This window comes from Canis lupus, chromosome 4 (genome assembly GCF_048164855.1).
Source record: "Canis lupus baileyi chromosome 4, mCanLup2.hap1, whole genome shotgun sequence".
Taxonomy (NCBI): domain Eukaryota; kingdom Metazoa; phylum Chordata; class Mammalia; order Carnivora; family Canidae; genus Canis; species Canis lupus.
The window spans coordinates 21,750,552-21,772,204 of record NC_132841.1 but is presented as its reverse complement, the minus strand read 5'-3'; the positions used below and the strand labels follow the sequence as shown (position 1 = coordinate 21,772,204).

General features: G+C 46.9%; 1 protein-coding gene and 1 long non-coding RNA gene across 2 annotated transcripts in view; one reads left to right on the top strand and one right to left on the bottom strand.

The window, feature by feature from the left end:
• MACROH2A2 (macroH2A.2 histone) overlaps positions 1-20,335 on the bottom strand; it is a 48,722-nt gene extending 28,387 nt beyond the window's left edge. The window contains exons 1-2 of the mRNA XM_072823425.1: positions 20,187-20,335; positions 790-1,020 (exon numbers count right to left, since the gene is read on the bottom strand). Coding sequence (XP_072679526.1) covers positions 790-961 — 172 coding nt within the window. The 5' untranslated portion in view covers positions 962-1,020; positions 20,187-20,335. The remainder of the gene's footprint in view (positions 1-789; positions 1,021-20,186) is intronic.
• LOC140631965 (uncharacterized) lies at positions 103-17,104 on the top strand. Its single transcript, XR_012029495.1, has 4 exons — positions 103-1,036; positions 7,979-8,194; positions 14,433-14,532; positions 16,314-17,104. It is a non-coding gene; the product is annotated as an uncharacterized lncRNA (long non-coding RNA).
• Positions 20,336-21,653: the final 1,318 nt, after the last annotated feature.

Genomic DNA, 21,653 nt, shown 5'->3' with positions numbered 1-21,653 from the left:
ATGATCTCAGGGTCGTGGGATAGAGTCCCGCAATGGCTCTGCGCTCAGCTCGGAGTCTGCCTGCAGATTCTCTCTCCCTCTCCCTCTCCTTCTCCCCCTCCCCCAGCCTGTGCTCTCTCTTTTCCCCTTTGTTTAGAGAAATAAATAAATAAAATCTTAAAAAAAAAACTAAACAGAGAATTATTTAAATATATAAATTTCACACATAGCAAAAATCTCATCTTTTAGTCATGTTAACAACCAACATGGGAAATTACTTCCTGTGTACCCGTTGTACATAAAGGAGGGCACAACTGGGACATTATGGGCTTCATGGAACCAACTGGAGCTGGTTCTGATGGGGGTCAACACTATTCACGGACGATGAGCTCTAGTTCCAATACGCCGGGAGACCTGACGCAAAGTGAAGACCCCCCCAGGTACAATATGAATAGCACCCTGCCCCCCGCTCCATCCCCAATCTTCCCTGGAGTTTCTCTTCTGCAAGAACCCAGACTTTTACACACTCTGTTTACCTAAAGCAAGACACACACCTTTTTCTCGGCTGGTCTAGAAAAGCCACTTGATGGCGCATTCTCTTCTTTTCATGTTGGTCTCCTGTCATTATGCCCCTCTCCCTCCCCTAAAGCCTGCAAAATGAATCTCAGCCAAGCAGGCATTGATCCCAAAGGTCACTCTGGTCTTAAGCAGAAACCCTGTTAGCACCCCCCAGTAGCCTTGAACTCCCACCACGGGAAGGGATCCCCTCTGTCCGGGGTGGCTGGGGAGCAGGGAGGGGTGACACATTACCTGCCAGGTACTCGATGACTGCTGCCATGTAGACGGGAGCACCCACGCTGATCCGGTACTTGAATGTCCCTTTCTTCAGGTACCGCATCAGCCTCCCCACGGGGAAGATGACGCCGGCCCTGGCTGAACGGGACAGCTTGGACATTTTCTTCTTCCCGCTCCGGCCCGACATCTTGCCTCAGTTTCCCTCTCAGCTTGCTGACACGGAGGCCTCCCGGCACTAACACAATGCTGAAAAGGAAAGACGGTAGGGTGAGGAAGGGTGGTTGGCGAACATTTTGGGGACGGTCATGTGGCACTAGGGCACCGCGTGACACATCTGGTTGTCCCGAGAGGCAGCTGAGACCTGGCTGCCATCGCAGGCCACTGCAGGCTGGGCGCTGGGCATGGGGACTCCGCAGTGCATCAACAACCTCCCCACCCCCCCACGGACATCTCCCCCGTCCCATCAAGCCCGCCCAACCTCAATGGGAGAGGCCAAAGAAACTTCATTAGAGAAAGGGGTCATGGGGCTATCGTCTGCAGGACAGCGGCCCCAAAGGTGCCCAGAACCCCTGCATGTGTCACCTTATATGGCAAAAGAGACTTTGAAGATATGGTGAAGTCAAGGATCCTGAGATGGGGAGATTATTCTGGAATATTTGGGCAGGCCCAGTGTAATTGCAAAGGTTCTTTTAGGAGGGGGCAGGAGATGAGAAAGTAGTAAGAAGTGCAAGGAGGGAAGCAACGGATTCTCCCCTCAGAGCCTCCAGAAGGAATCAGCCCTGTCAACACCTTCACTGAAGCCCAGAGAACCTGATTTTCACCCTTTCCGCTCCAGAACTGCCAGGGAATAAAATCCTATTACTTTAACCCCTATACTAGGGCTAATTTATTATAGCAGCAGCAAGAGAACAGATATGATTGATTACTCTTCGCCCTAATTTGCTCCTGCCTGTCTGAATCCAGAGTACTTAGTTATATAGCAATGCCTGTCCTGGTCGGCTCTGATGGACGGACGACTCAGAGCTGATGTGTGTTTCCAAATTCTCCAACAATAGAGCATTCGTAAAAACAGAAATACGTCAGAAGATGCAGTTGATTAAATATTCTACTGCAGAGTAACGAAACCTAGCAAACTAAAAGTTACAAAGCGGCCCAAGCTTCTGCTCCTTGGAATGAGAAGTCCAGGCCGACTGAAGGGAGAAACTTTAGAATCAGTCTCAAGAAGTGACTTCAGTACCATGCACCATGAGACACGCCTATAATTCATGGTTATTTCAGGAAACGATCTTCTGTATGAAGATAAGATCATTATATACTTCCGAAAAGCTAATTCAGAGAATTTTAATAGAGCTTTATCCATTTGTTGAGGGTATATTGTGCCCAAAAGATGGGATATAATACATAAAAGCAAGTTAGATAGGACACACGGGCATGACCAAAGGAAAAAAAAAAGAAACAAAATTTCTAGGAAATGTATTAATGAATCAAAGTTCTCTGCTCCAAGGGCAATGCCATTCTTGAGGGCCGTTTCATCTGGGAATGCAAAATAAGAAAGGCAAAAACACACTTGAGATTGGTTCTGTTTGCGGAGGCTGCCTGTCTCGCATGCTGGCCAGGCCGGTGGACCAATAGCCAAGGTGGTCATGAAAAGGCCCAAGAAAGTGGGTAAAAAAAATATGATGAAAGGAAGTGCTACACGGATACACGGCTGATGGGAAAGACACGAAGCTGGGATTTATTTAATCTGGATGGAAGAACGAACATAGAGTTCAGTTTCCTCAAGTAGTTGATTACCCCGTTACGACTGAGGAGTTTTATATAAACAGTATGGAATTGGCAACCAACCCCATTCTTGACATCCTCCTATCTCCGAGGTGAATAATGTGAGTTTGAGGCGTTTTATTACATACTTCACATACATTATTTTTTACATGCTCATACGTACTTACTATACTCCTATTTTATGAGTCGTTTTGCCACCAAAATGTGTAGGTATTCATCAAAGTTAAGTACAAGCAAAGAGGAGCAAATGGCCTTACAATATTATCTCTTTTGCAGTAAGGCGCAGGGATCAAACACTATCACCCTTTTTAGAACTTGCACATTTTCTGTGCCTCTGCTGTGCCAGGCTGCTACCTCTCACGAAGCCACTCGGATGTCTTCCCTTGGAGGAAGCAAGCAACAGCAATATTAGCATTTTAGCTATCAATTTACATTAAGGAAACTGAGGTCACGCATCTGTCAATGTCCGCAGTACCTGCTATTGGTCATCGCTGACCCAAGGCATAGGGAACTCATAAAGCAATGTGAATGGGTCCTGTCCCCAGAGAGAGCTAAATGACAGATTTGCTAGCTGCTGGTAGTGTTTGAATGGAGGGGGCTCCTGATACAGTGGGAAGCCTCCAGGATGGGGAGCAAAAAACCTGGGTGAGGTCCTGCTTCTACATAACTAGCTAGGGGAGCTCTGTGTTCATTGGTGTGGACCTCATCTGTAAAATAAGGCAGTGACTCATTGATCCCAAAGGTCACTCTGGTCTTAAACACTCCAATGTTTGTGAAATGCACTTTCAAATGGTTCTGGAAAAGCTTTCGTACCTTTAGGAAATGAATTTTGTAGAGTTAAGAGCCTGTACAGGTTCATAAAGATGTATGAGTATTGGTGACTCTGCTAAGCCAATTATGTGCTTTCTGTAGTTATGGGTAAATTGGGGGAGGGAGAAGATTAGTAGGTCTGGTTGCCAAGGAAACCACCTGAAAAGTCCATCACAGAGTGGACTTGCCCTGTGGATACTGTGCACACTAGATGGTCACGATCTCTCATACCAACAGAGAGAATGACGCACAAAACACAAATACACAAGGGCAGGACATACTCATCCCTCCCTACTCCACCATATTTTTCTCAAATGAAAATAGCCAGAAAATGACTAAGTATGCGGGATAAAACCTCCTAGGGACTCCTCCAGTGTCAGCCAAGAGGAGTAACAAATTTCCCTAAATATTGAGAATTAGTGGCAGTAGAAGGAAAACAGGTGATGTTAGGGGACTGACGCCTAAAACTCTCATGAAGGGAGGACAGCCAAGGAAAGAAAACCAGGGTTAGATCATGTAGGGATCACTCTACACATAGCGTTTTGTAACCACACTTTCTTTAGCTTCCAGATTTTCCTCCAGATTAAGACCTTAGATCTGGGGATGTGGCTCTGTCTGAAGTCTCAATGGGAGATTGTGCCTGGGGAACCCATCTTTGCAGACACCATGCTGAGCTTCAGCACCTGGGCACCCCAAACTCCTGGGCCCCTGATGTTGGGGGGACCTGTACATTGTAGGAATCAGACCACATCTGGAAATCCCTAAAGATTCAGAAAGGATGCAGATGGAGCGGACATGTCACACCTCCTGGACCCTACAAATGGAAGGAAGTGCTTGGCATCCACTGACCACTCCAGAGAAGACCCTGTGTTTACCCATGACCCCTGCCCCCAGCCTGCACTGAACTCCACCTGGAGTGGTGAGACATCATAACTCCTAAGGTCCTTCGTTCCCAGGCTACCCCTTCCCCTGACTCTATCTAGTCTTGGGAGGTCAGGAGTTTAAAAACTTGAACAGGTTTTTACCTACTTGCCACAAATCTCCAAATCTCTGTGGAGGGCTGCTCATCTAAAGAGAAAAGAACTATTGCAATGTGAAATTTGTTTCCATCAGACTAATACTTAAATGTTTACATTTATTTACCTTCTGCTCTAAAACATTTTTTTCTCTAATTAGGCAAAGCTAAGGACTACAGTACATTGTTTGTTTACAAGTTTGAAGACAAGAATATGGCTGGATGAAACTCTTCCAGTGGTTATAGGCACCATGTGGGGGCCCCCCTGGAGCCTGCACATGGTCAAGCTCAGCTGGCCCAACCCCTCCAGGCCCATCCTGGGGTATCATGGGGTCCTTAGGAGGAATTGGGAACCAGACCAGATAACCTAGATCTGTAATATATCTATCCTTTCATATTGGAGAGACCAGGAAAAACTGAGATATAAAGTCTCATAGTTACTTGCAAAGTGAACGGGAGAGTTTTCAGCATGCTAACGGTGGGGACTCAGGGAAGAAGGGGGGAGAATGCAGAGCTGCTCATTCCCTTCTCCCTCCAAAAGCACAGTTGGAAGAACAAAACTGGTTTCGCGTGTGCTGGGCAGAGGGCACACTTGGACTCTGTAGATTTAGGATTTAAAGCCCATAAGGACACTGATGGGCTAGATTTTACAGATACCACAAGGGTAAACATCAAATTGTAGCACTGACTCAGACATGGGCAATAAACTCACACCAGCCTATTCAAATCACTGCTGTATTTCATTGATTTTATGATGCTTTTTTTTACACTTTATTATCTCTGGAAATCAGTATGCATCTTCCAACTATGACATCATTGATTCCATGAAAGATAGTGTTTATGAAGCATTTATTGTTGAACGAGAAACTACATTCGTTGTGGAATATACATGGCCCTTGTCCTCAAATATTTTCCAATGAAGTCGTAAGACAGACCGTGCTAAAGTTTCAAATAGATGCTGGAGACATGGTTCCTAAACTGTGCACCAAGGTACCCTGGGACAGACAAGTCAGCAGATGTTTGAGCTTCCAAGGGAAATGAAGTGATACTCGACCTGTTGGACTCTACAACTATAGGGTCAAAGTGTTCCTACCAGTGGTTCATGGTGGGTCGTACTATCTGCTTTCTCATGGTGTTGCATCTTAGAAAGCTGAGTTTTTGGTGGCTCCTGTGATTAAAGCAAGGGCCAGGGAGAAATCAATGTGGAACAGAAAATGACAGTGGCAGTGTCCAACCGGATTCTAAGGTTCGAGAAGTTGTGCAATGCCCAACAGGTGCACACACCCTATTTGTAATTCATTATGGCTATCTGTGAATGGTTTACAAATATTCTTTTTTCTTCTTATTCATGAATCAGTTTTTTTTTCCAAATAGCTTTTAATAGCAAGGACATACATACTTATTAAGTGTTTGGACCTCACCACTTAATAAATGGAATTGATAGGCATTTCTTCTGGCCTAGGCGCTTGGAGGAAAAAATGGCTGAGACAGGAAATTTCTCTGTGAACTGAAAAAGTCTGAGAACTTCTCTTAGGGCCCATCACCCACAGGCTGAAACCTAGAAATATGACTTGCTCAAGGTCACCCTGAATCAAGGCAAACAAAAAAGTTAAAGAAGCTATTTAAAATTTTGAGTTTAGGGGTGCCTGGCTGGTTCAGTCAGTAGAGCATGTGACTCTTGATGTCAGGGTTGTGAGTTTGAGCCTCATGTTGAGTGTGGAGATCACTTAAAAATAAAATGTAAAACAAAATTTTGAGTTTATCTTTAAATCTAAGTACTATTTGCACATAGTAGTATAAAGCAAAAAGGTAAAGAAATGCATAAAATGAAAAGCAATAGTCTCCCACCCCACTCTTTCTACCCCCAATCTTGCTTCCAGAGGCCATTCGGGAACAGTTTTTAATTTTAGTTCTGGTGGTCACCTCCAAAGCTCTAGTGTTTATACATTGACTTTGCAATTTATATCCACTTTTTAGACAGTCTGTCAATGCCGAAGAAGGACAAGAACTTAAGTCCTCTTTCTTCTCCCTATTCTAGTTGTTGAACAGCATACTTCCGTTTTTATTTCCTCTGCTGATTACCTTGGGAACTTTGTTTATTTTTCAAAGATTTTATTTATTTGAGAGAGAGAGAGAGAGCATGAGTGGGACGGGGGAGGGGGAGATAGAGCAGAGGGAGAGGGACAAGTAGATTCCATGCTGAGCACAGAGCCCCCACAACTCCAGGCTTGACTTGGGACTCCATCCCATGACCCTGAGCTTAAATCGAGAGTTGGACCCTCAACCAACTGAGTCACCCAGGCACCTCTACCTCAGGAACTTTAAATACAACACTTCAATCTCTGACTCCCCAACCTACAGGTGTTCCTCCTTGAACCACTGTTACATAGGAGGAGGCTATGTGCCCTGATTCTTCCCTGGCCCTCGTTCCCTACCTCCCCTCCCGCTTCCTACCTCTGTCCTCCAGCCACCATCATCCCCACTCACAGCCTTTATATTTGGGTCTGTAATCACAGTGAAATCCTCATTTTGGCTCTAGGTTGATTTTGAACATGAAATGCTCATAAGCAGCATTTATATGATTAAAACTTTGTAAAGACTTTCCTTTCACAATCAAGTGGGTGCTGGGCTCACGTTTGCTTTTCTGTGGTCCAGCACCGGGCATCTTGTGTCTCAGTATCAACAAGCGGATTCTTTGTTCTGAAAACATGTTGTTCAAAATCATTCCACATTTTACTTGGCTTCACATTTATTTATTTATTTAAAGATTTTATTTATTTTTTCATGAGAGACACACAGAGAGAGGCAGAGACACAGGCAGAGAGAGAAGCAGGCTCCCTGTGGGGAGCCTGATGTGGGACTCGACCCCAGGACCCCAGGATCACGGCCTGAGCCGAAGGCAGATACTCAACCACTGAGCCACCCAGGTGTCCCTGGCTTCACATTTAGATTGTGTCTTACACAGCTTCCCCCACCCCCAAGTTACTAATTTGGGATTAAGTGCAGTAGTTGGGCTCTATGAAGCAGCTGGGAACACTAGACTAGTGCATGGTGAACAGGGCTCCTAGGGGAAGCAGGGTTAGGTGGCTGCAAGGCTCTGCTTACAAATTTTTCTTTTTCTTTTTTTTCTTTTCTTTTCTTTTCTTTCTTTTCTTTTCTTTTCTTTTCTTTTCTTCCTTCCTTCCTTCCTTCCTTTCTCTTTCTTTCTTTCTTTCTTTCTTTCTTTCTTTCTTTCTTTCTTTCTTTCTTTCTTTCTTTCTTTCTTCTTTTATTTATTCATGAGAGACACAGAGAAAGGCAGAGACATAGGCAGAGGGAGAAGCAGGCTCCCCCCAGGGAGTCTCATGCAAGACTTGGTCCCAGGACCCCGGGACCTGTGCGAGTTGAACGCAGACGCTCAACCACTGAGCCACCCAGGGGTACCCAGTCATGACTTTTTCATCAACAAATCAATATATAACCTTGTTTTACATGCGTTTGTGTTTAAAGATATCTTATATGATGTGTATTGCTGAGTCACTAACATTGAATTCATGGGAACTAGTGACTGTAACTTAAGCTTGAAGGAACCTCATCTAACACATATATTTTCTCCAGAAGGCACGTGTATTAGCAGCATTCTTGTGCTTGGGAACACTACACAACACAGCACTTCAGGACGGTGCCTTGGGGCCATTTTGAATAGTGGAATCACCAATGGAAAGCACAAAAGTGTGAAAACCATGGCGCTAAACAGGCCAAGGAAAGGGCATGAATTTAGAGCGTGAGAGATTAAAGAGGAAGGCCAGCCCTCGGTAGAATTCAGCTGGGAAGGTGAGTGATGAGGCTAAATTTTTTTACTGCCTGGTGCATGTCTTTGAAAGACTGGAAATCCATTGATTTGGGGGTGACATATAAATTTTAGCAAGCAGGCAAACTCGCTAATATGGAATCCGTGAATAATGAGGATCCATTGTGTTTTCCTTCTTGTTGACAAGAAAAAGTGTGGCTTTGCCATATCCTAAAAAACACCCTGCTTTTCAGTCATTGTTCTTTGCAGGGGCCACTTTCTTCCCAGAGACTTTTATCCAGAAGTCTCCTGACCTCCTGCTCCTGTTGGGAATGGTTGTCTCACCCAGCGGTCATCCTGGGACTGTCTTCCTGGCTTGTGCCTCACCCAACATCTTCCTCTTTCTTGGCCTGCTGCTATGGTTTCTTGTAACTCTTCAGAGACAATTCAGAGAAGTACACTTTGTTCTCTTACATAAATGGAGTTGTCTTTACGGAATGATCTTTGGAGGATCACTTGGTAATCAACGATTCAATCAATCAAATAATTTTTAGTATCAGAATCCTTTTGCTTCAACATTTTGATCCATTGTTGTTTTTTGTCCACTGTTACAGAGAAATTTGGTGCTCCCAACCCCCATACTTTCTTTTAACTTATTTTAAATTTATTTTTCATTTTTCAAAACCCCTCCATACTTTTAGATTGTCTCTTAATGTTCTAAAATTTCACAAGGACATGTTTAGATGTGGGTCCTCCCCAGTTCCACTCACCCTGCTCAGCTCTTGGAGATAAGCCCGTTCAATCTATCGTAAGACTTGTGTCTTTAATAACTCCAGGGATTTTCTGGTATGGATTTGATTATTTCCTTCCATTTCTTTAACCCCCCCCCCTTTTTTTTTAAAGATTTTATTTATTTATTCATGAGAGACAGAGAGAGAGAGAGAGAGAGAGAGGCAGAGACACAGGCAGAGGGAGAAGCAGGCTCCATGCAGGGAGCCCCACATGGGACTCAGATCCTGGGACCCCAGGATCAGGCCCTGGGCTGAAGGCGGCACTAAACCGCTGAGTGCCCCTGAGCTGCCCTATTTCGCTCCATTTCTTTATTCCTCCCACTTGTCCCTTCTCTTACTGGGATGCCTATAAACCAGGGATTGGATCTCCTGGATGGGTCCTCTTTTTCCTTCTGTTTTTTTCAGTCCCGTAACATCTAATTTTGGCCAACAAATTATTAATCTTCAAGAGCTCTTTCTTGTTCTCTGACTCTTCTTTTTTCTCATGAGCAGCTTCTTTTATGAACGTACCATGTCTTCAAGTCTCTCTGAAACTGCTTGGGGTGTGTTGACATTATTGTCTGTTCTCTAAGTTATATTATCCAGTCAGTCATCCTATGTTTTTATTTTCATCTTTTTCTTTCATGTCAGCTTTCCTTCAATGTCTGGTGAGCTTTGGTCATGCTTTCATGTTTAAGAACGAAAGACAAGCCTGATTATTATAGGCAGATAGAAAAGTTTTCCTCAGCTATTATTTGGCATGTTTCCTGCTTTTGGGACCTCTGGGTACATGCATAAGGCCTGCCAAGAAGCAGGGATCACCTGGGTGCCCAGTCAGGGACTGAGAACCCAAAAAGCCAGAATGAGAACCCATTACTTTGTGGAATCTCAGGCATCCTAGAAATTCTAGACCTGCACTGTAGTTGTTCAATTTCCCTCTTTTTAAAAAAGATAAGACTAGATTTCTTTTTAAAAATAAATTATTTATTTGAGGGGTGGGCAGGAGAAGGAGAGAATCTTAAGCAGACTCCACGCTCAGTGCAGAGCCCAACGTGGGGCTTGGTCTCCGGACCCTGACATCATGACCTGAGCCAAAATCAAGTCAGACATTTAACCAATTGAGGTACCCCAGTACCCCATGCAGTTGTTCAATTTCTTTAGAGAGGAAATCTCAGATTGTTACTTGGGGGATAAATGCTGGATTGCCAGAAACTCTACTGGGAGGTGGGGAGGGAGAAGGACTAATTCACCCAGCCGTTCTGGAAACAGACTCTCAACAACTCCCCATCTCTCACCCTGCCTTGACTCTTACTCATGGCCTCCCCGGCAATATTGTCTGCACGGTAAGACTGCCCTTGCAGTCTTCCAGAAATTTGTTGAAATCTCCCACCTGCTGAAGACCCACACTAACCCCTGCCCCTTTGTTGTTCAGTGTTTATTTTCTTTGAAATTCTTTACCATTACTTTTGTGGGCTCCAAGAGAGGGAAAGCACATGTGCTCCGTCCATCATGTAGAAGTGGAAACGGAAAGTGTCATTTCAATTTAACATCTTAACAAACATCATTTGGGATTTAGCCTAGAAATGAGTATGCTGGTAAGGAGAAAGAGCTCAACTGTTTTATAATTGAGTAATAATGTCATATTGAAAAATTTAGATCACTTTCATCACCAGGTGAGTCATTGGTCTTGAGATAATTGGAGAATATAAAATTTCCTATCAAGAGATTATTTAAGACCCATTAATATAACAGAATCAAATTCAGTGTGTCTGTATTTGCCCGGTTGTAGCAAATGTATATGGGATTCCTATAAACAATATTTGTAATTATACTATAGTCCCAGAAGGGAAGAGAAGAAAGAAAAGAAAAATTCCAAGCATTTGCCCTGATTGAATAAATTCTTTTGGTGGGAAATAGCAAACTTTGCTTACCACCCTGACTGCCTGTCTTCATGAAAAGACAAAATAGTCTGGTTTCTTTGGACAAAATTTTCTTTTAAATAAATTCTTTCTCAAGCATAAAGAGCTGATCAAGAGTAACTCATTTTTTTATGCCTCAAACAACTTCTTGAAATTTTTATTATATGTAAACTGATGAGTTTGATGACAAACTCTAGCCAATCAGCAAGATGGTCCATTCGAAGCTGCCAGCAATCCTGACTTAAATGACCATTTTTAAGTGGCATTATAAAAGAGAGAGCAGCCATTTGAGATGGGGAACAGTAATTGTGGGCCGAGTGTTACAGGTGAGGTTTGTTTGGGCTGATGAACCACCTTATTTTATTTTATTTTATTTTATTTATTTTTTTTAATTTTTTAAATTTATTTGTGATAGTCACAGAGAGAGAGAGAGAATGAGGCAGAGACACAGGCAGAGGGAGAAGCAGGCTCCATGCACCGGGAGCCCGATGTGGGATTCAATCCCGGGTCTCCAGGATCGCGCCCTGGGCCAAAGGCAGGAGCCAAACCGCTGCGCCACCCAGGGATCCCAAACCACCTTATTTTAAAGTAGTCTTTTGAGCTGTTGCAAGACACCTTATTTTAAAGTAGTCTTTTGAGCTGTTCTCTTCAGAAGTATACAAATCAGGGCCTGTGGGGAGGGAGGGAGTAGGGGAGCAGAAAACGCTCATGGGGAGGGCTTTGGTCCCATGCCTGCTAGCAGGGTGCTCCTGGTAGGTGGAGAAATCTGAGGCAGAGCAGGGCTCCAGCCTCTTCCTTAGTGAGGAGGGACCCTGGGGGTGGCAGGGGAGGGGGGCCTGATGCCTGAAAGTCAACAAGGCTGGAGCTTTGCTCTGTCCCTGTGCTAGCAAAAGCCTCGGCCCCTAGAAGATTCTCCCTAAATTTCTGTTGAATAAATGAGCAAGAGAGTGAATTCCCATAAAAAAGTATATGAATCAAAATGCTTTCATATATATATATTACTTTAAAACTGGAAATCAGAGGTCTTTTTTTTTTAAAATCAGAGGTCTTGTAGCTTTTTGATGATGGCAATGAATTTTTTAAAACTTTAAGTACTGTCTTAAAATTGCTGATATGTATTCATTTTTAGTCCCTGTGATATTTCTCTAATCTGTAGTAATGCGCTTCAGAATATCTCATATTGTAAATATTTTTTTAAAAAAAAGAAGTAGACATGGCAACGAAGCATCTTCACACTGTCAGCTCAAAATTCTCCTTTGGGAGAATAAAATGAGATGAAATAAAACTAGGTAGGACATTAGGGAATTCAATACAAATGTATTAACTATATGTAGAAATATATTTTAAAGGCATTAAACAAAAAACCTCACACCTAATAGAATTCTAATATATTTTGGTGTTACCCTACGTACTGTATTTTTTTTTCGTACTGTATTAAAATAATAATAAAATTATTTTGTAGCTGTAAAAACCATTCTCAGTAATACTAGCTAAATCACTTGCTCTATTACATTTCCATTTATGAAGTCCAAGGGCAAATCATTATTGCACAAGTAATCCTTTCCAAACCGTTTTCTTCCAAGGCCACCTCTAAGTGAATGAGAATAGTCAATAATTTTATCGTCATATATGTTAGAGCACATTAACAATTTATAATGTAAAGAGCTATATCAAATGCAATTTCATCAAAATGACACACGGATCAAATTAACTAAATTAACCAACCATGAACGTTAGAACCAAGCATTAACCCAATTTATTTAAATTATACTATTGGGTTACAAATCACTCCCTTTTTAAAAAGTCTTTCAAGTCATGTCCTGGAATAATCCAGGAGGAAGCTCAACTACTGCCAGTGCATTCTTTATAATCTGGAGTCAGAGCCTGTGCCTATCTCCTTCTAGAGGGGACGGGGAGAGGAGAGCAGAGCAAAGGCTGGGAGCAGATGTGGCCTAGATTTAGGGCGTACGCTGCCACAGTGGTACTCAGCGACTTTTAGCAGGTTTTGTTTCTTTTGTTAAATGTAGGCTCAAGGGCAGCCCGGGTGGCGCAGCGGTTTAACACCGTCTTTAGCCCAGGGCCTGATCCTGGAGACCTGGGATCAAGTCCCATGTCAGGCTCCTTGCATGGAAACTGCCCCTCTCTCTGTGTGTCTCTCATGAATAAATAAATGAAATCTTAAAAAAAAAAAAAAAATGTAGGCTCGAATTTTTTTTTAAAAAGAAGACAAAAGGACAAGTTGTTGATATCTATTTAGTTTCTTCTTTATGAGCCTATATGTGGCCACCTCCGGAACCAGTTGAATGAGAAATGAATGTAAGTGAGTGAATAACAGTAATTTTCACTCTCATTGGATCTTAGTCATGCACCCCGGAAGAAAATGTCTTCCTGAATCTATTCATTCATGGAAAACAAAATAAAAACCAAACCCTTCACTGGGTCCAGACTGGTCTCTGGTCTTTTTGCTCTTGAGAATTGACAAACAGGAACAGTGGGCAAGCTATCCTGTTTCTTCAAAAGCTACTAGCTGCAAATTAGCAGTGATTTTATTGTTATCAACAGGGGCCTCCTGCTTCTCTGGGCAGGGGACCGACTTTGTCTGAGGCCAGATGAGTTTCTCAGGTGAGGGGTGAGGAGACACGGGAGTTTGCTTTGGGGCTGAAAGTGAGTGTACCAGCATCAGACGGCTATAGGCCTTGGTGCTGCCTGTCCCACCAGGGGCTTCCAGAGACACCATGGCTGCTGGGCCTCTGAGTACATAGGTAGGGCTGGTTGCGGGCTCTCAAGGCAGAGGCAGTTGTCCCAAGACCCCTCTTCCTCCATCCCTCTGTCTCCCCTCCTGTTTTCCTTACTGTCAGTGGGTGTACTATGGGCATAAGTGGTGGTGGCAGGGCTGTGGCTCTAGTTGCAGTGTTCTATCCTGTGACAGGCAGTGTCCTTCCCTGGTTATGGCTGTGGGGACCGGGCCTTGGTGGTCTGTATCTGCTATACCTGGTAAGGGCAACCACGAGGCCCATGGTGCCTTTCCACCTATGGGTGCAAGCTGCTAGACCTCGGATGAGAGGTACAGTGGGCCAAAGTGGTGTGTGTGTGTGTGTGTGTGTGTGTGTGTGTGGTGTGAGGGGGTAGGGGCTCATCTTGTACTCACCACCTGTGGCCCTTGGTCAAACCTGTCGATTATTCAACACCTCCCCCGCCAATCCTTCCAACTTTGCTCAAGCCAACAAAAGCAACCTTTCAGGAGCTCCAACATATAAAACAGATGGAAGGAAGGGGAGCAGTCCTGGTTGGAATCGGGAGGTGCTTGAGAACCTTGATGCCTGGGTCCCTACCTTTCCTGCTTTGGGCCTCTGAGAACTGACAGCTATTGCACCTGCTGACCCGTGAGGGCCTTTCCGACCTGACAGTTGCTTCTATTCAATGAAGATGCTCAAAAGGTCACTCTTGACCCCTCTCTGTTACATCCACAGTCATGGAACAACCCTGTAGAATGAAGTCCAGGTGATCTTCCCTTTGAAGTGACTATCTTGTCATCCATGATAATCATAGAAAAGAAAAACTAGACTTGAAAATTCTACTTTGCTTTGTTCCAGGACTGCCTCTTCTCCACCTCAAGAAAATACTCTACAGTGTTCACTGAAGAGCCACGGGGGTGAAATCCAGTTTCGTGGCAAGGGGGCAACACTGGAGTTGGTTAGTATGGCACGGAAATTCTGGAAGACCGATCGATTTGCAAGTTTAGGGTATTGGTGGGGGACCCTGTGAATTATCGTTTGATCTAAAAGTTTATGTTGTATATTATAAAAGCTATTGGAATTTACTTTTTCATATTCTACTGCTGCTATTTAATTTTAATGGCGTTATTGAACAGTGAAGGCAACGCAAAATACAAGTTGCATAATATATGCTGTTATTAATGCCAGACCAGTAAACACAAGGGCCTGGGGTTTCCAGGATCAGCTTGATTTCACTTTGCTATGTTTTTGTCCAGTTGTTATGGAAACACCCTAAATTTAGGCATCCAAACTATATCATCAGGACTGCCTCTTTTATCCAGAAACAACCCCCAAATCTCTGATCACATCATGTACTGCAATTTTGGGTTAAGTAGTATGGTTGCCGTAGTTAATCCTGGCGTCCTGGAATGAGCTGGAGCCAATGTCCCTGCGCTGAGGCTGGTGGTCCGAAGCGTATTTCCACACACGCTTCTGTCAAAGCATGAGAATTCTGACTTGAATTACTTACTCCATTCCAAGTCCAAATTGGCAACGCCAGTCAAATAAATCGGGCAAAGTATGATGGATGGTGGGATGGATAAATGAACAGTAAGGGCTTCAGAGAAACCACCAAATTTATCTTATTTAATACTTTGTGACAAGACAGTTTAAAGTACAGTGTTGTGTGGCTCAATCGGATAATCTTTATCTTGCATCTGACAGAGGCAGGTAAAGCGGTGATGCAAAGACAAGGTTTTAAAAATCAGAATCTGCATAATGAACATAATCTGAGAATCACTGGGCTGCCAGTCTTGTTCTCACCCCATGGAGGGGAGGATGTGGGCTGTGGAGTAAGGCTGCCTGGCCTGGAGTCCCAAGTCTACCTCCAGCTGTGGGCATGTCCTCGACCTCGCTTTTCTCTTCTGTAGGATGGGTCTAATAAGAGTACCTACCTGTAGCGCTGTTGTAAGAATGAAAGGAGTTAATGCCTACAAAGTGTCCGGAAAAGCGCCTGGCAGGCAGTAAGGGATTTAATAAATATTAGCTACTGTGTCTTAATTCCACAGAAGACATGGTTTTAGAGAATGAGTTTCACGGAGCTCAGGTTGGCATTTTCCCCTCTCGCTCAAAAGCAATGATTACGACATCATAGCGCTTGGTGTTCTGTGAACACCACCAGGCTTGAGCTCAGCAACCTCCTTCCAGAAGCTGGGGTAAAGGTGTGATAATTAAAACTCCGAGCTACCTAATGTAGTGAGAACTTCATGACAGTCAGTACTTTTGTTTTTCCAAGGCGGGGCACTTCGGGGTCCCTTGTGGTCTAATCCCGTATCTCCCAAATTCCATCTGTCTGGGAATTCACAATCATCAGAAGGTTAGAATCAGGGTTTTACAGAATCATGATCCAAGACCGAAAGGGACTTGAGTGATCAGCCAACTGTAGTGCCCTGATTTTAGTCACCACAGGAGGTGTGACGGGGAGGGGCAGTGGTCAGTAAACCGCTTATCCATGACCAGGAGGTTTATGTGAGACCAGACCTACCGCCAGCCTCCTCACCCCCCCCGCCCCCCACTTCTGGAACCCTGGTCTGGAACCCTGATCTTTTCTGCACTTTGCTATAGTGTTATGTACACATCTGACCTTCAATAAATAGTCCTCGGGTAAGTGAAAAAGGCAGCCAGCCTTAAATATTGCTCTCATTCTCTCTCTCGCTCTCTCTCTCATTCATTCATTCATTCTCTCTCTTTCTTTCTTAGGCTCCATGCCCAATGTGGGGTTTGATCTCACCACCCTGAGATCAAGAGTTGCATGATCTACCGACTGAACCAGCCAGGTGCCCCTTCAATATTTGTTTCAATAGCATTTGGGGGGTTCCTTTTGTGATTTTTTTTTTTGGAAGGGGGAAATGGGTTATCCTCTCAAACACTCATCTTTCCCTCCAACTTAATTCCCAATATACATCCCAGTGTGCATCCAGGAGAAAAAAAACCCCTCCCTTCTGAAGTTTTCACTACCTTCCTTTTTAAAATATCACCTTCCAGTATCATTGTAAGAAGTCATATCCTCTATTGGTTCATTTTTTTTCTCTTCTAAATCTAATATAAGATATTCATAGAATCAGAGCGATTACACAAATCATAAATTGTCAGTTCAATTCCCTCCTCAGCCTGAACTGGGCAGGGCAGTTTGGCCTCAGCCTCGCAAGGGAATTTACGTGATGATGATGTGATGATGAAGAGATGAGGATGTGATGACGCTGAAGAAAGAGGAGGAGGAGCTCTTTCTTCTTCTTTTTCTTTCTGCTCCAGTCCTCCTGCATTCTCTGTGAAGCCTACTCCAGCCCTTCCTCCAGACTAAAATTCCGTTCTCCCTTTAAAAATTGTTGTAGCATTTTATTGTGGCTGTTATTACACATTATCAATCACTTGTAACTTCTTAATTGTATTTAGTTATGCAAGTAATATAGAAATTAATTCAAATTGTAAAATTTCAAATGTTGTAACAATGGTTACAGATGGGTGTGAATAATTGTATGACTAAACTCTTCCTTGACAATTCCTCCAGTTCTTGTCTCTTTGTGTCTTTACATCCTTCCTGTCTGTTTATGTATGCGTTTTTGCTTACAGATATGCATAATATTATTTTGTTTTTACATAAATAGTACCATACAATATGTATTGTTCTGCAATTACTTTTTTCTTTTTTTTATTTTTAAAGATTTTATTTATTTATTCGTGAGAGACAGAGAGAGAGAGAAGCAGAGACACAGGCAGAGGGAGAAGCAGGCTCCATGCAGGGAGCCCGTTGTGGGACTCGATCCCGGGGTCTCCAGGATCAGGCCCCTTGGCGGAAGGCGGCACTAAACCGCTGCGCCACCCAGGCTGCCCCTGCAATTACTTTTTTCATTAATAATATGTCTTGGTGACTTTTCTCTCTTAGTATATATGGACTTATTCATTCTTTTTAACTGTTGCCTAGTTATCCAGGAGACCAAATTTTATTTAGCCATTCCCTATGCCTGCCATTAAGTGGCTTTCAGTTTCAAAATTACCAAAAATCCTGCAATGGGAGAGAATTACATAATCTGTGCACACGTGTGCCTGCTTCTCTAGGATACATACCAAGAAGTGGAATGGCTGGGTCACAGAATGTGCACATCACTAATTTTAACACTGTCAAACTGCCCTCCAAGTTGGCTGTACTACTAATTTACACACCTGTTAGCAGTGTAAGAAAGAACCCAGTTTCCCACTTCGCTTGCCAAGATTAATCACTTTTTACCTTCCTTACCTGCATATACATTTTATCGCCTAGGCTTGGGATGTAAGCTCTCTGAGAGCAGGCTCCGTGACTTCCGATATGTGCATTTCATCCCCCAATCAGAGGTGTTTAATAATTGGTTCTCAGTAAATGCTTCTAGAGTGATCTCCAACCACAAGTTCTCTGCTCATGTCTGTGCAAAGGAAAGCATTTACCCACAGTGCATCTTTGAGGTTATTTCTTAAGAATGAAAAACAGTTTTTAAAAAGTCGGTTGGATTTTTGTACACCCTTCCCCCTGGACAAGTTACAGATATCTTTCTTTTAAAGTTGCCTGCCTAAAACAGGATTCCCTCCTGCTCTGCTGGCAGGAGGCAGTGAAAACAGACCTGGCTGTCTCAGACAATAGCTAGCAGGGTGTCCCACCCACTGGGAAAAGCCTCAGAATCCCTGGGAACTAGACAGAAGATGGGATGGGGAGGGAGTAAGGTCAGACTCTTTGGAACATTCTGGATCCTAGGAGGGAAATTCTTTTACAGAGTTTTGAAATAGAGGAAACCATTAATAATGTCCAAAGCACAGCAATAAATGGATCCAGGTGAGGAAGACCTGTGACAGGCTAGCAGAAACGGCAGGAGAACTGGAGATAGATCTCTATCTCTATTTATATACAATTTGGATACAGGAAAGGGAAGTTTTAAAGGTGTGAACTACTACTGGATGCAAGATAAACTTTTCCTCCGGGCAGAGCCTATATTTATTTATATGATAATCTTGGGTTAGCGAGGTTCTACAAATGCATGAGCGTGGTTCCAAATCTTGCCGTTCGGAATGCTCATTTGAAAAAAAAAAAAGGAGTTTTCCAAAGGGGTAGGAGATAACTTTCAGTTACATATGAGCGAATCGAGAATTCGTGTCGCCAAGTGAGAAACAGCACACACCGCGGCGCATTTCGCCCTGGATTTCGCCCTGGATAAGCGTTGCTGCCGGTCGCCTCCGAACCGCTTAAACAGCGCCCGCGCGGCGCAGGGAGGGTGCGCGGGTCTCGGACACGGGAGAGGCGGGGAGGCCGCGCCGGGGCGGGCCTGGGGGCTTGGCATGGACCCCCTCCGCGGCGGGGCGGGAACGCGGGGACCCCCATTCCCGTCGGGGTGCAGCGCCGCAGACACACCGGGACCCGCGCTTTGGCTTCTTCTGGCCCCTCCGCGCCTCGCCCGCGTGGGGCCGCTGCCACCGGAGCCCTGCAGGGACCGGGCCGGGCCAAGCCCGCGGTGGTGGCCGCTGCAGGAGGGGGCGCCCTGGGGCCCTCCGGGGCTCGTGCCCTTTGGCCATTGTTGGGAGGAACAAAGAGGGCAGGTGCGGAGGGCGCCCCCGCGCGGCGAGGCGGGGAAGGGCACCGCGGGGCGCGAGGCCGGGGCGCGGCCGGCGCGGGGCTGGGGCCGGGGCTGGGGCCGGGGCCGGGGCCGGGGCTGGGGGAGCGGCCGCGCCGGGGGGCAGGGCCGGTGCCGCCCGCCGCGCCCGCGCGCCCCGCTCGCCGTCCCGCGCCCGCCGCCGCCCCTTGACTTGTATCCCCCTCCCCCCCCGTTTTTTTAAAATTATCCTTCTTATTCTAGATCTTTTTCCCGCGCAAAGCGGGCAGCCGGGGCTGCGCGAGCGAGCGGCGGAGGGGCCGCCATTTCCCGGGGAAAGCGCAGCGCGCGGCGGCCCCGGGCGCCCCGGAAAGGGAACCGGAGGGAAGTGCCCGGCCCCGAGCCCTCCTCCGCGCCGGCCCGGAGCTCACGGGGCTCGCGGGGCTCCCCGGCCTCGCCCCCGCCGCGACGCCCCCGGCCTGACCTTCCGCGGCGCCCCCCGCCCGCGCCCCCGCCCGCGCCCCGCGCCCCCGCCCCGCGCCCCGCGCCCCTTCCATTGTCAGCCCGGAGCGGCCCGGCGCCCGGCCCCGCAGCCCCGGAGGCCCCCCGCCGCCCGGAGCGGCCCCCCGGCGGCCCGGCGCCTCCCTCCTCCGCTCGGGCGCCCCGGGCCGGCCTCGCCGCGGCCCCGCACCCCGCCGCCCCCTCCGGCTCCCCGGGCCGCCCCCGCTCCTCGCCGGCCGCGCCAGTTACCGCTGCCCCCTCCCCCCGCCGCCCGCCGCCCGCCGCCCCCGCCGCCCCCGCCGCCCCGGCCTTTCTTTCGCGGGGAAGCAAGTTGGGCAGCTTCATGCATTCATTCCCTTCCGCTCCCTCCGCGGGGAGGCTCGGCCGCCGGGGCGCGCGGCGGGGCCGGGGGCGGGACGGCCGGGGGGTCGCCGCGGCCCCCGCGCTGCCCCCGCGGCGCGTTTCGTCTGCGGACCCCGGAGCCCCCCGAACAACGATGCGGTCGCCGTGGCGGGCTCACCTGGTGCTGCGCCGCCTGCTCGGGCGCCCGGAGCCCTCGGCGCGCCGCTCCCCGGGCGCAGGTCGGGCCGCGCGCGCCGCCGCCGCCGCCGCCGCCGCCGCCGCCGGGCAGGACTCTTCGCCTTTCTTTGGGCTCTACCGGTGCTTGTCAATGGCGGCAAGCGGCAGTCCTCGGGCCGCGGATAGTAGCGGGGGGGGGAGGCGGAGGGAGAAGGGATTGCTCCTTCTCCACATAACCACCTCTAGGAGGAGTCGCTCAGCCTCATCCCCCGCCAGCCCAGGCTCCGCGACGGGTCCGGGGCTCTCGCTGGGGCTTGATGAGCTATTGTCCTTCAGCCGCGCAAAGGAGGGAAGCGCGCGGCCTCCGCGTCGCGGGCGGACCTGCAGGCTGCGCCGCGGGGCCGGGCTGGGAGGAGGCCTCCCCCGGGGCCGGGGCCGGGGCCGGGGCCGGGGCCGGGACACACGCCCCACGGTCACCATCCCGAGGCTCCCGACAGCAGCAGCCACCTCGGGTGCAAGGGGACGGCGTGGGCGCCCCGGGCAGCGCGGGGAGCGCCTTAGCAGGTGAAAGCCCAGCCGGCCCCCTTCCATGGGCTCGTGTCCTCAAACCATCCCAGATACTGTACATGAACGCGCGTGTCGATCACTGGGGCTGTTGCACAAGAGTGGCCACGGCCACGACAACTGAGAATGTGCATCCCTGCCTGTTGGGGTGGTGTTTTTTTTTTTTTTTTTTTAAATAAATCAAGACCCATTTAGATTCCAGCATCGCATAATATTTGGAGCAGCAGTTGTACGTTTCGTGGGGGAGACTGTGTGCGTAGGCATCCTGTTTAATTCGGTTGCTTTACGGTGTGTTAATTTGCAACATCCAAGCAGGTAGTAAGAGGAGCACGAGGCTATTGTCTTAAGCACCAAATGTTATCAGTTTCCAGGAAATGTGTTTTTATAGGGATGTGGTGGACGGTTATCAGGCGTGATCATACGGATTAGTAGTTGTTCTACTGGAAGCCAGTGCTATCCTTTGTACCTGGAGATGTTGTGTGTGTGTGGGGGGGTGTTCATGGCTGGGGGTGAGTCAAAGGAATGTGTTTATTGTAGGGAGAGATGTTCACTTGCTGTGGACCATCCATGCTCCTTCTGATTTCTCCCTGATGAGTCAGAGGATTGTGAAGAGGCAAAATTTGGACCTCTTCAAAAAAGAGAAACCCACAGGAAAACACAGTTCTCCAGCATGGGTCAAGTGGGTGCTTTTCAAAGCCTTTTCCGCTTGGTAATATTGTGTACATATACCCCTATAAACTTGTAAGTGTTTAGGCAGTGAGGAATATTGGGGTGGCTGAGAGCCCCCAATTGCCTGAGTGAGAAAGAACCCAAACGGCCAACTGCCTTCTGGATTTGCGCTAGTCAATCCGGGCTGCTGATGGAATTAGTGGGTAGCGCTTTAGAACATATGCATTTAAAACAA